The following is a 15,718-nucleotide window of genomic DNA, read 5'->3' on the forward strand; positions in this document are numbered from 1 at the left end:
CGATAAAAATAGTAAAAATACATTAATTTTTTATTGTAATAAATTATTACGATATTATAAATTAGTAATAAAAATTAAATTGTTGAATTATTCGTCATTGTACTCGATAAATCAAATTTGGAACAATCAGTAGAAACGTACGTTTTCGTTTAACTTCGTGATAGTGGCAGCGATTTTCTATATACGATGCGATATTACGGTCATTTTTCAATGAACTTACGTGTGAAGAAGATCGATGATGTTTTAAGTAAATTTTTATAATATCGAAAACATTTTTTAGTCATTTATCGTGAATAATGAAATAAAATTTATTTAACATTACTATCGTTTTATTATTTTATTTTTAATTAATATTTATCGCTTCATTTATTTAGTCATTTGAACATTCATTTATTTAAACATTTATTTTATAATACATTTCCTAATTTATAATTTTCACACATTTATTCACTTATTTTTTTCCTACTTATTTTGATATTTACTTACTTTTTTTTTTAATTTATATTTTATTATTTTAATTTATATTTTGTTTAATTATTTATTTATTGTTTTATTTATTCATTTTTAAATTTATGATTTTTGATTTTTATTTTTTAATTTATTTTTTAATTTATAGTCATAGGTCTCGATATAATTACCTTCTCGCTTGGTAATTAACATCGATTATCAATTTTTTTTTTCAAAATTTTGTCCACGTAAAAAGAAAATATTTCATTAAAAAATTTCTAAAATATTTTAAACTTAAAAATATTTCACTATTTATTATGATGGAAATCGATGGCAAGCCAAGAACTACGCGTATATGCATTCCAATTTAAACCTTGCTTAATTATTTTTCTCAATTATTACATTGGATTGTATGTAATATTTGTATAATATTTTGTACAACTCTCTCTTATTTTCTCTTACTAAGCATTCCAATTCTTGATAGAAATAAATTATATAATTTCTTTTTTTCGCTTTGTGAAGTGAAATGAGAATATTCCCATTACGCATTATAAATTCAAGATTTATATTATTATTAATTATAATAAATAAATTAAGATAGAAAATAATTGTTGATTGTTGAAATAATATTATAAGGTATAAATTAAGCCTTGTTATTATCACAACGTGGGATTAATTGCAAGCGATAAATTGCTATTGTAAAATATTAATTTAAATAATATTTCATTCCGAATTAATTTTTCTTTTCAGATTTAATTTTTATTTCTTATTCTTTCTTCTCCTATTTTTTTCATAACATTATTTAACATTAATTTTATTTAATATTAATTATTAATCATAATTCATTTCGATTATCAATTATTTTTATTTTACATTTTTCTAATTCATTTATATTAATTATTAATTTTAATGTTTCGTATTTTATTTATGTGTTTTCAATATTTAATTTTTGTTGCATTTAATTTTTTAGTGTTAGATAAATGCTTGTTACAATAAATGAAAAATATAAGTGTGAAAGAAAACTAATAGATATTAACTTAAACATGAATCATTTTTTTTCGATTAAAAAATGTTTCGAGATTTTAAACAAAATATTCTAAACAAAATTAAAAATTGTAATAAAAGAAAAATGCTATTTAACATTTTTGTGTCTATTAATTATCTATATATCATCTGAAAATCTTCGATTATGACTATCTATTTCGAATACTTAAAGAAAGAAGGATCAATAAAAAATTTAGTGCAAAAATGAAGAATAAATGTATCTTTATTGATTTCGAAGAAATCTGAAGAAATTATTAGATTTGATTATCAATAAAAATAAGTAGCGTAGAAATAAGCGATATAGAATTTCGTAAAATTTTGATTTCAAAAATTCTGATAAAACTAAATTATGAAAAAGTAGAAGAATATTCGCTATGGTGTATAATATAATAATGCAGTAATAATTTCTACTCAAAAATAGAAAAATATAATCGTTCGAAAAATAATAGAGATGATATATTGAGAGGAAACATTTTAGGATACGAATTAAAATAAAATTGAAATTTCAATGACATATGAATATTAAATGTCTGAGTATAAGACAAACTTCTATACGGAAAATATATGTTCTAGATTTTTCTTTTTAAAAAAAAAGCTAAATAATCATTCATTATTATAAAGCTAAAGCCAAAAAATTGGAAAAAAAATTGCTATGAATAAAAGATAAAGAATATTTTCTGACGAAAAATAAAATTTGGAAGCTAATCGAATCAGAAAAAAGGATATCTACAACTATTAATTGCGAAATGATCTATTATATGAAGTTAAAGTCGAAGAAATAGCTTTAAGGCGCGGCTTGTTCGGATGAACTGAAGATTAACTAGTTTGATTGTAAAACAGTTCTGAATAAAAATCTTAGAGAATATTATATATTTTAATCTCAATAATGAATTCATATACATGTGCGGACTGATTCTATATAAATTTAAATAAATGGAATCAGAAATTAAAAAATTATAGAATGTTTAAAATCGAATTTAAGAATTTAAATGCAATGTTTATGATCTTTAAGTATTCGTTAAGCGGTACAATGATAATATGATTATTGCTATTTATATTAACGATGAATTGATTTTTGACATAAGATTCAAAGACAAAATAAATTATTGAAGTGATTACAGCGTTAATTTGAAATTATTATTATGATGAAATTATTCATTTTCTAACAGTTTTTGGATAGATCGTTTAAAAAATGAAAAAACAAAGATCGAGTAGTCTGTTATCAGAATATGAATACTGAGACTAACATAGATAAGGAAATATTCACATATTTAATTATAATGACAAAATCTAGTATTATAATATGATTCTAAATTTCTGGAAGATTTATAAATAAAGATGTATATAAAATTGATTTTGAAATTTTTTTTATTGTACTGTATTCTACATATTACAAAAATAAAAAGACTAAAAAAAATCATAGATCACAATTTAATCGTTCTTTTGAAAAAAAACTATATTTTCACTAATTGATAATTTTCACAAATCTATTGATAATATAAAATCATATTATAAATCATAATGTTCATTACGCATCATGTACGTAAATATTATATATAAATCAAATGATTTTTATGATTTTTAAAAATAATTTATATTTCTTATATCATTATATAGTAATTATTTTTAATCTCAAAGAAAATATATAATACATTTAAGAATATATAAGAACAGCTTAAGCAAGGATTTTTTTTTATTATATTGTATATTGCATATACATATATATATTGTACATACTATTTATCATGAAGAATGAAGGAAGAAACTATAGAACGCAAATATACTGTTCTCTTGAAAAAGAATGTTTAAGTTTTATGATTATTTAAATTTACTTTATTTACGGAATGCTTATAATATTTACAATATATTTTTTTTTGTTTTCTTTTTAATGCACATTTATAATATAATTTTTTAGAATACTTATTAATATATATATATTTTTACATATATTTTTATATTTATATTAAAATTATTATATTATTATATATATTATATTATATTAAAATATTTATATTAAATACTCCATGCAGGAAAGAAGTAGAATTTACAAAAGAAAATTTCATTTGAATTCATGAAATGTATTAAAAATCATTAAGATTAATGCGATTTTTAATGATTGAATAGCAGTTTCAAATTATATTACAAAAATCATAATTTAAAATGTAAAAATAAACAAGAAGTCATCTGCTCCTATTTGTTTCTTGTATGTCATATATTAACCTGACCTATATTAAATATTATATATTATATATATATATATATATATATATATATATATATATTCCATAGTATAATATTATATAGTAAATTGATGCAACATTATTTTTAATTATTCAAATTATTCTTAGAAAAGCTATCGATTATACAAAATTCAGACATTTCCTCTAAATGACAATATTGTTTATTTAATATTTAACAAAATTTTAGATTGTGAGAAAATCTATCATAATATTTCACATATAATATATTTATATTATAATTTCGAATTTCTAACTATTAAAACTATTAAAAATTACATTGATTTAGAAGCCAATCCTGAAAGTATTAATTATAGAATAAATTTTAGTATATTTTATAAGTGCAGAAAATTTTCTCTTTTAATAGTCCTCTATTGGTGCATGTATATAGTATTTAATGCAGATTTAAAAATTCTGTAAAAAAATTTTAAATAAAAAAAATAATTTTGTAAATATTTATTTTATAAATATTTTGTAAACTTACAATTATTTACAATTTTGTAAATTTACAATTATTTTGTAAAACAGGAATTTTTTAAAAATATATTATTATATATTTAAAAAATATTTATATATATATAAATATATTATATAAATATAGAAATATTTTAATATTCTATTATAATATAATATTTTATAATATAATATTAATATTATAATATTTTAATATTATAATATATTAAATATATTATATAATAAAGAAATATTTTATAAATAAAATGAATGACCATACAAGATTAATATTTTTTTTAAGAAAACGGTATATGATTTTTTTTACTCATTGTGAATATTATATAGTATTATAAAAAAATTGATTTTAAAAATTATATTTAAAATCAAGTTTTATAGTCATTTTTGTAACAAATCTTCACTGATATGAAATCATAGAATTATCTCATTCATAATAAATTCATAATTATCAAATTCATAATAAATAATTTATGACATTCATTTGATAATATGCTACATAATAAATATAGATTGAATAGCAAAATTAATATTTTTTATTTAATTTTATTTTTATTAATAACTATTAACTAATTAAAAAATTTTATTTTTAATTACAAAAATTAGTTATAAAATTATATTTTTAATGCGCATTCTTGCTATTTTATTTTTAAATATATTTGTTTTTGTGCTATTAAATAATTATAAATATTAATTTAATAATAAAGATTTTTTGTGAATACTTTTTGTATGTTATATTCATATTGAGTAAAATTAAAAAAACTTATTACTTATTATGGTACTAATAATTGACTTACTTAGAATACTTAATATTTAACTTGTCATATCATTTATTTGATAGAAAATATAAAAAGTAACAAATGGCTAATTAATTTCATTCCACATCTTTTTATCAAATTTTAATATTAAAGATAAAATTTGTTCTATTAATAATAATAATAATTTCATTAATGTATATCAACTTTTAAATTTAATAATAAATTAATTATAAATTAATAATAATAAATAATAAATTTAATATTTATTTGTTGAATTCATGAATTATGAATTTCCTTATAAGGAAAAATATAATAGATATTTATTTAAAATCTTATATAAATATAATTATGTATATCAATAATATATATCAAATGTTGTTATATAATAGGTAGAATTATGATTTGTAATAATTCAATCGAATTCAATTTATTTGTGGATCGATTAAATGGATTCCACGTATAAATTGCAAAAGATTTATATATTGGATTTTTGTATGTGATTTATATGCGATAAAAACATGATATACTACGATACAATCATATGTGTTTTTTCTATCAGCCACAAATGTATTCTTAAAATTTAGAACAAAAGAATCTGAAACAGATATTAAAAATAACAAAAGTAATCTTATTGATATCCAATAAATGAAAAAAATTGAAGGACTTTTTAAAATAAAAAAATTTACTAAATTGTTGAACCTTGATTAAATTGTTTATAATCATTATTTTTATTAATTTTAAACATAATATTTAGCATGTTAGTAAGTTAAGTTTCAGTAAACGAGATAAGTTTTAGATAAACGAATTTTATCTATCTATAGTATAAAAGTAAATATTTATTATTTTATTATTATTTAATTATTTTCATATTAAATCATTTATATAATATTTTGAATTTTGAAACAATTTTTGATTAAGATTTATTAAGATCAAATCATTCGATACACTTTACTGGATATTATTTAATAATTATTCAGAATAGAGAATTCTTCATTGATTTTAATCATTTTTGCATATATTGTAGAGAACAAGATTTTTTAATAAATTTTTCCTGCTGCATGTTGCTCTGCTTCAGTTTCAGAGGCATTTATAAAAAAAGATTGCTATTATTAAATAAAATTTTTTTTATATGTATAAATTTTTCAAAATATATAATAAACTGTCAAAAATGATGGGTTTAAATCTCAAATCCAATTTTATATACTCTGCGAATCTTAAGGATTATGAATTCTTTATAGATTATAATTATAGCCATAGGCAAACATCAAGAATGATGCTAATATTCATTGTAACTTCGATTGCTTAAAAGTTGATCATATATTATTATTAATTATATTATTATTAATTTTTGCTATTTTTAATAATTATATTATTATATTATTTTTATTTTTATATTACATATTATTATATTATATTATTATATATATTATTATTTTTATATTTTATTTATAGATCTCAGTATTGAATTTGACACATTTTAAACCATAATCTATGAGCAAGTAGATTTTTGACTAATTCCTATTATATGCTTAAGTGCTTGCTGCCGTATCTATTAATAGAAAATAAGAAATACGATTATATATGTATGTAAAACCGGAAGTATAAATGAAATTTTATTTATACAATTTTTTGTATAATAATTTTTTTGCAAATATTTCAAAAATTAAAGTCGCGTAATTATAAATAAAATTAGAAAAAAAATGATGAGAACGTTGATTTCTATAATATATTAAAAAATTATCCAGATTGGATATAAGGATTTTTCTATTTCAAATTTACCTATTATTGATATCTTACATTGATGCTTCTGATCGATACGTTTCGATTACAAATCTTGTAGAAGAAAAAATATTGAGATAAATTCGCAAAGAAAAATTTACACATCGATTTTATTGCAAAATTGCATCGTTCATATATATCATTTCATTCATTCATTTAGCCATTTAATATCGTATTAATAAGTAATATTTAATAATAATATAATATATAATTTATGACAATATATAATAAGCATAGATTATTTTTAATTTTAACACATTCGCTGTTATTTTTAACATATTAGAACTTAGCAATAATAATCTACGTACTATTTGTCGATAGTGCATAGATCGATGATCAATGAATTATTACTATAAACTTACAATTGCTAAATATATTCACTATTTATTCACTATTTCATTTTCAAATATATTCGCTATTATTATTGAAATATCATTGATGAATAATAGAGATTATCAGATGTTATATTTTAATAATGATAACGAATAATTTTATATCGAATAACGTAATTTTTATATAATTTATTTACAAATATAAAAACAAGTACTTTTTTAATATTTTTTTGATTGCAAATGTGTTCAAGTACTGAAAATATAATGTTCAGACATTGAACAAACGGCATAGGATAATGCTTCAGAACTTTCAGAATTCTTGTACTATCAAAATTTTAGAAATCTTTTTAAGTTTTAGAATTCTTCTGAACATGTAATCTCGAACATTGTGAATTTAGTGATAAATGTGAATCTTTAGCACATGAATTTTGCTTTTGATCTTACATTTTGGGAGAATTTTTTGAACGGTCAGAACTTCTAAAACATTAGAATTGCTAGAACTCGAAAATTATCAGAACCGTCAGAATTTTCAGAACATTTCAGAAAATTTTAAATCTTTTGAACTTTTAGAATCCTCTAACCTTCAAGAACTTTTTGAATTTAGAACTTTATCGAACTTGTAACTCTGAACTTTAACGTAATAACGTAACTAATAACGTAAACTTTGCTTTTGATCGTGTTAATCGAATTTGTTAACAGCGAATTTTTTTTATAATTATTTTATTCTATAGTTCCAGGAACAAATTGGAAACAAAAACAATAAAATATTAAAATTGTCCACTTGTTAAAATCATATTTAATCAACAACTCATTAGCATCATAGATTGAAGAATATAAGTAAAAATATCAAGATTTTGACCTGTATAATATAGTATTAAAAGTTTAATTATAGATGTATTATTATAATAATTATGGATCTATCATAATTATGTGGATCAAATATATGATATTGCAAAAAAAGTAAATTATTTGCCTAATTACGATTGTTTTATTAAAAATAACTCTGTCATATTATTATCCGAATTTGTATTCGTTAGATTTTATCTTTATTTAAAAGAAGTAAAAAAATTCATGATATTTATGCAATATATTATATGTGAAATTCCTCAAATTTTTTCATTTAATTTTTCTATTTATTATTATTTTGAAATTTTTTATGCAAAACATTCAAATTCCTAGCAAAAAAATGTGATATCATGTTATATCATGTTAAAGTTGAGTTATTGTTATTAAATGGATGCATTTCTATTAAAATTCATATATTATAATTAATGTGAATAATGCTGCGGTATACTGATTAATTATCTCTTAATTATAATGCTTTCAAATGATAATTAATAACGCATAGATCAGCTTCCTGATATTCTAAGCCTAAAAACAATTTTCGAAGCTCGAGATAAATGTCGTAAAGATATTATACCTTAAATTTGCGTATTATAAATTTCAAGCGTAAAATATTGTTGTCGGCTAAGTTGTGGAATATTATTCAGATTTCAATCAGATAAAAGTGCTCCAAATAGACACATTATAAATCTCGCGATCATTTATTGCTCGTAAACATTTCATTTCACATTTAATATTATTTTGAATTTCAAATTAGTAAGAAAATATTAAAATTATTAAAATTTTTTATTTGATAAGTTTTTTAATTTAATTTAATTTTTCCTTATAAAATTTACAATACAATAAGATTAATTAATTTAATTTTTTCTTATGAAATAAAAATTTACAATATAATAAGATTGATTAATATTTTTCAAAAGTTTTTAAAAAATCGCAATTAATATTAAAAAATTAAATGTATTTAATTCATATTCCACTTCACTTTATAGTTTATTTTTCATATTGATTTAAATATTTTTTCATATTGAATTATTATTGAATAATTCATTAAAAATATAAAAATAAAATTTGGCATAATATATGTATGTATTAAATAGAATCAGAATTAAATTAAATTAGATTTTAAAATTATTTTTTATTTCATAAGAAAAAATGAAATTAAATTAAAAAATTTTTTATTAAATAAAATATTAAAATCTTTTTAATATTTTTTTAGAAATATTAAATGTTTAAAATCAAAATTGAAAGTGTTCACGAATAGTGAATCCGTAAGACTTACTAATATAATTTACCTATTTTGGAAAGATATCTCACGGAAATTTTTTCTTATCATTATCGAATATTAAGTAAGTTGAATATCAAATATTATCAAATATTAAGTATAAATGTAGGACAATATAAATCTAAAATGAAGAATTTAAGATGCTAGAAGAATTTATGAGAATAATATTTAATGTCATAAAGTGTAATAATTAAATATTTAGAAATATTTTAGTCTGATTAAAGTGCAATGTAATTCTGAGAATAATATATAATATTTCAATCAACTTCTATGGCAACAAACATCAACTCTTCAAGATTTATGGTAAATATGTGGATCAAACTTTAAGCATTATGTATTTTTATGTAACACATATTCCAAGGAATTCTTTCTTGACTTAGAGGTCATTTGAAGTCAGCACTCAAGATATTAATTCATAATATTATTGGCTACGATATATCTCTCCTAAAATATGTTATAAATAATATAATATGACTTATAAATAATTATCTACATATAATAAGGTTTTCCATAGATATTAACTTTTTCATTTTAGTATAAATTTGGAGTTTATTAAGATTTCATGATACTTTAGCCATCGAACACGATTAAATATTGTGAATCATTATAAATTTTGTATAGTTATGTATTAGTATCGCATCCATCCAATAGAGTTCATTATTCATTGTTCATTATCAAAATGAAAAAATATTTTTTTTCTCTTTCCAATTTTGTCCAATTTTATCTAAAGCATACATCTATCAATATTCGATTATTTACCAGTTTTGCGATTACAAACACAAAAGACGTAAACAGAGATATTTAAAAACATATTTTGAATAATTACAACAAATTCCATGATAATTCAACATTATATAATATTTTAATTAAATATAAGTGAATTCTTATTTTTCATAGTTATCTATCTTATTTTTCATAGTTTATAGAAGCAAATCTGTTTGCGTCCTCAACAGAAGTATTGTAATAATTTTGATGGATGGAAGCTAATAGGTAATAGAGTGTTTAATTATAATTTTGTAAAATATCCTTCGAGAGATATCGTAACAAATGCTATATTTCTTAAAGATGGAACTGTATTATTATATCACACATGCAGTCCGCGTCTTTATAAAAGAATTATGGGTATTTCACTATTTTAAAGCAAGTAACCATGTCTGATGATTAGAGCACGATGTGATGTTAGAACAATCTATGATGTCATATCCGGCGATCAGATTATGATGAGAGTATCACAATGAAAGTTTTTTTACAAGTAATGATAATTATGTTCGACAGTCAGAGCATGATGTATTCACAAATTGTCATATCTAATTGTCATATCTGGCAGTTAAAGCATGTGTTCATATTAAACCTCTATTTGCAAATAATAACAAGTAATCAATACATAAAAAAAAATTTTTTTTCAATTATTGAAATTAGTTGTCAAATTTAAAGAATGAATGTTCATATCTTCATCTATTTGTTTTTTCATTTGTCTTTTAACGATATATTACATTATATTGTATTTTAGGATTTCTAACAAACATTAGATAACATTTTTGGATATTATTTATATATTATTAAAGCTATATACCAGAATGCTTTATTATTACGTTCACTTTGTGTTTTCAATGGATATTAGATGACTTTATTATTTAAAATTTATTGCTAACCATCAATAGAATTTCTACTCTGACATATACAAAAAACTAAAATAATTTTTATTAACTATATACAACATAAATTAAGTCACATGCAATATATATATTATACATAAGATCCAAATAATAAAACTATATATAAAGTCATTACCGATTTATAATTAAAAAGATCAATAGTCAAAGCTCTTGTACATACAATATTATTTGTAAACATCTTTTCATATAAATAATTTTTATTCCTATCAATATTTTATTCCAATTCTTATATTTTTTTAATTCTAAAAATATGCCATTATCATTATTATATTGCAAATTATGAAAAATATAATTATTTAAAATTTTATAAATTTAATAAATTAAACATATAAAGATCAAAAATACAAAAAGTTCAAAATATTTAATATATAGATTAATCATCAAATTCTAAACTTAACTCTACAGTAATATATTATTAAATAGCGTTACTAATAATTAAACGTTGATCGTGGATGTTAGAAAAAGAGACTAAATAAAGTAAGAAAAAATTACGTAATAATATCCGAAATCGAATCTTTTGTTTGTGTGTATCAAATAAAAAAATACAAAAACCTAGATTAACAATTTTTTCTATTGCTAATATAATATTGTTTTGTCCTAATTTCAGTTTTTTTATTGATAATATATCAAAAATAAAAATAAAAAAGAAATTAATAAATTTGTAATATTCATTCGAAATATATATAAGACAAATAATTATAATATGTGCATATTTTTTTATAGATATTTGATATTAATGTATAATATAATATTAATTCGTATTATTAATATGTAATATCTAGATCGATTATTATTTCTCTCTGCATAAAAATAAGAAATATTGAGTGTGAAATAAAAGAAAGATAAAGATTTGTGAAGTGATTTAATTAATTTATATTTAATAATCTGAAATTCAAATTGATTCAAGTATCACTATTTCAAATTTTCTTGTATATGTGAAAATAATTTAAAAAGCAATTATGGATTTAAAAACATATTCAAGCTTTATAAATCAAAATCTTATAGGAATATATTTTTTGATTTGCTCCTATGAATTTCGTAAGTAAAGTAAATTGAATGTAATATAATACAATAATTTATGTATGATTTTAAATTAAATATTTTCTAATTACAATCTAAAATATTCTGAAATTCATCCATTTCTATTAAATAATAATTATTAAATTTTAATAATAATTAAAATTAAATTTATAATAATACAATACAATAATAATTAAATTTTAATTTGCATAATTAAAAGTAAATTTTTCTTAACGATATAAGAATGTTATATAATTACATTGCATGATGTTTACATTGTATATTATATTGAAATTCAAAAATAATCATTTGTGTATAAAAGAATATTAATATATTTACTTTCATTAAAAAGCTATAAGCGATATTGCAAATATTAGTCATATACTGAGCTGAGTATTCTCGTTTTTCCGCCGTCCCGTTTATCTAATATAAATTTAAAATATTTACAAATCTTTAATTATTGGATATATGTATATTCTATATGTCCACTCTTCTATGTGTTCTATGTGTTTCTATATGTTCTACATTTTTTATGAATACTTTGTATTTAGACTATTAAATTTTAGTAATGTTATTACTAAACGATGAAGAATGCTGGAAATTCTGAATGTTTGTAATTTTTTTAAAGATTATAATTTAATTATATTTAATTTAAGAAATTTTTAAATTCGATTTTTTATAAAAACAAAATCTTAAATAGAATTTTATTTTGCATTCTTTAATATTTTGCATTCTTTGATATTTTGCATTCTTTGAATATGACTTAATATTATATTATTATAATTTACAAATATAAAATATTCTCTTATTGATAATTCAAAATAAATCATATGCGTAAAAAAACTTTAAATGCATTTTAACTATCAATGCAATTTTATTATTGTTCTTTTTTCGTTTATTTTAAGCTCTATGATCTCATTTGTACCATTAATTTTAACCATGTATATATTAAATTTTTTTAAATTAAATATTAAAATAGGACAAAAAATATAATTTCAATACAATATTATTTCGTTAATTTATTAATAATTATCAAATTATTATTCATAATAGAAAAACCAATAAAAATTATAACATATACTTTTTTATTTGAAAATCTTAAATTTAGAAGAGTACAAAATTATTAATACAACATAAAATGAAGATTTCCTATTTCTTCACACCAAATCGTTCATCAAATTCTATTCTGAATCGACACATGATTGATTTGAACAATCAATGTTATGTTTATATCGCTATAACTCTCTCAATTGAAATAAATAACCAAATTTTTATGTGTTATTTGTAAATAATATAAGTGTTACTCAGTTTAAAACAATAAATATATTTTATAGACATCTAAGTAATAGATATCTAATTCATTACTCGATAGTTTATTATAAAAAATTTTTTATGTTTGTGAAATGTACTTATATACAAAAAATACATAATCCATATACATATAGAAAAAATATGTCATGTATTTGTGAAAATATTGTATATATGTATAATTACTTAAAAGCATTTACGTGCATATATGTTTAATTTTCATGTTATATACAAAATTAACAATTGAAATAATAAACATCATGTATATATTTCTTTCGCATTTTTTACAAATATTTTTTTTTTTTGATTATAATAATAATTGCTAAACTGTATGTACGTGTAACGATCTTTTTTATGTACATATAAAATCAGTTTTCTTTTATCTTCTTTCTGCCACATTTAGTAGATCCATTGTCTGGAATACTTTTAGCACCTAACTGTAAGGAAATAGGGAAAGCACTTAGAAAATATTTATTTCATTTAATCTAGAATTTAATTTCATCTTTCTTTGCTATAAATGAGAATATTAGTATAAAAAGAATACAAAAAAATTATATCTAAATTATTTTATATATTTTAAAATACTTAATATCAGAGATTAAAATTTAAAAGTTATAGATAAGGATATTTCGTTTAATTAAAAAAATATATATATAAGAAAATTTTAGATCACTTGCTTTTTGTTGTTTTTAATTTTTTCGAATGATTATAAGTCTCATTATCAAAAACATTCATTTTACATGTCATAGTAAGAAAATATATACAAAGATGATCTTTTTCAAACTCTTTTCATTTTCAATCAAATAAAACCTATTTCTTTTTTTTTTTAATTTTTTTATCTAATTTAATTTATCTAATGTTAGTACCGTCTGTCACGGGAATCCGAACGAGAACGGCGATCTCGGCTGCGGCTACGGCTTAAAGATCTTCTGCGCGGGCTACGGGATCTTGACCTAAAATATTAAAAAAGTATAAAATATTTTATATCAATTAATAAGATCAACAATATAACAATATATTCACTAATATATATTATAATAAGATTAAAATATTCACCATCAATCATTATAAGAATTATATTATGAATATATATTTTATATATGGAATGTTATAAAAATGTTGAGATATTTAAATTAAAAATTTCTGAGATAATTTCAATCAAAATTTTCCTTTACAAAAATTATCGTTTACGGCTTTATAACGAATAATTAAAAAACACTAATACGAAATCTAAAATCTTGCGATAATAACATATTATTGATTTAATACAAACAAGTTCAGGCAATATATTATGAAAAAAATGTGTTGAATATAATAAATATTTTTTATCAATAAAAAATTATATCAAATTATATCACGAATAAATTAATTAATTGTTATTATAATATAAAAAAATCAATATAAAACTTCTTTAATCAATACATATTTAGAATAAAAAAAATAAATCATACATTACTATCTATATTAAATAAAAAAAGAAATCAATAAATACATAAAATCAATTACTAAAAATTTCGAAAATTCAATTTGAATATTGAAATGTGCCATTAGATTATCATCTAAATATTTTTCCTTAATTTTTCCTTAATATTTACAAATGAAGTAATTTTTGATAAATTTATGTAATATTAAATAGATTATAAATAAATAAAAATAAAAATATAAATAATTAATAATATATATAATTAATTAATATAATATATATAATAATATATATTATATATATATATATATATATATATATATATATATATATATAATATATATATGTATATATATATATTATATAAATATATAATATATAATATATATATATAATTAATAATAAATATAAATAAATAAAAAATATAAATATAAATATTATAAATAAATAATAAATAAAATTGAAAAATAACATATATATTATATCATCAAATTAATACATCTATCAATCATTTCGTTGCATTATCGTTAATACTAATCAACTGATTACTTGGAATACAAAAATTTGAAAAATTCTTATAATTCTTACTCATATATTAAAAATATTGATAACTTTTCCTTATATTAAATAAAATTTCATACAATCATTCTTTGCTGATTTTGCATTCTTTTTAAGAAATACTAGAATAAAATATTTGTTATTAAATAAATATTTTTTATATTAATTAATAATTAATCATGTTATCTCAGTTCAAATAACAGCTATATATAAATATATATATATGCTAATATTAGCATCTTCCTTAATCATTGATAAAATATTACCAACACGATTGGTGGCACAATACGCAGATAATTCATTTTTAATCTTGTGAAATTACATTAATCGTTATATATATGAGTCTGAAAATCATTGCTGTTAATATGAATTTTATATAATTTTTCATTTATCGAGTCGCCATTGTCATGTTACATTGTTACATTTCATCGCTAATATCCAAAACAATATTATAGTATTCCATATTTATTCGCATACAAAACAAAATTCTTGACTATTTTGACTCTAACTATCTAACTTCTGCATTTTGATTTATACTTTATC

The 15,718-nt window shown here is 19.0% G+C and overlaps 1 protein-coding gene across 7 annotated transcripts in view; it reads right to left on the reverse strand.

Moving 5' to 3' along the window:
- Positions 1-13,389: 13,389 nt before the first annotated feature.
- LOC108003789 (RNA-binding protein 1-like) overlaps positions 13,390-15,718 on the reverse strand; it is a 37,383-nt gene continuing 35,054 nt past the window's right edge. For 4 of the 7 annotated variants that reach the window (XM_028669682.2, XM_017066297.3, XM_062079987.1 and 1 more), the window contains 2 exons: positions 14,061-14,147; positions 13,390-13,631 (listed from right to left, as the gene is read on the reverse strand). In XM_028669682.2, coding sequence (XP_028525483.1) covers positions 13,628-13,631; positions 14,061-14,147 — 91 coding nt within the window. In that variant the 3' untranslated portion in view covers positions 13,390-13,627. Of the gene's footprint in view, positions 13,632-13,664; positions 14,148-15,718 lie in introns of those variants that run through there. The other 3 variants (XM_062079984.1, XM_062079986.1, XM_062079985.1) reach the window with 1 other exon arrangement.

The sequence above is a fragment of the Apis cerana genome, linkage group LG10 (genome assembly GCF_029169275.1).
Source record: "Apis cerana isolate GH-2021 linkage group LG10, AcerK_1.0, whole genome shotgun sequence".
NCBI lineage: Eukaryota > Metazoa > Arthropoda > Insecta > Hymenoptera > Apidae > Apis > Apis cerana.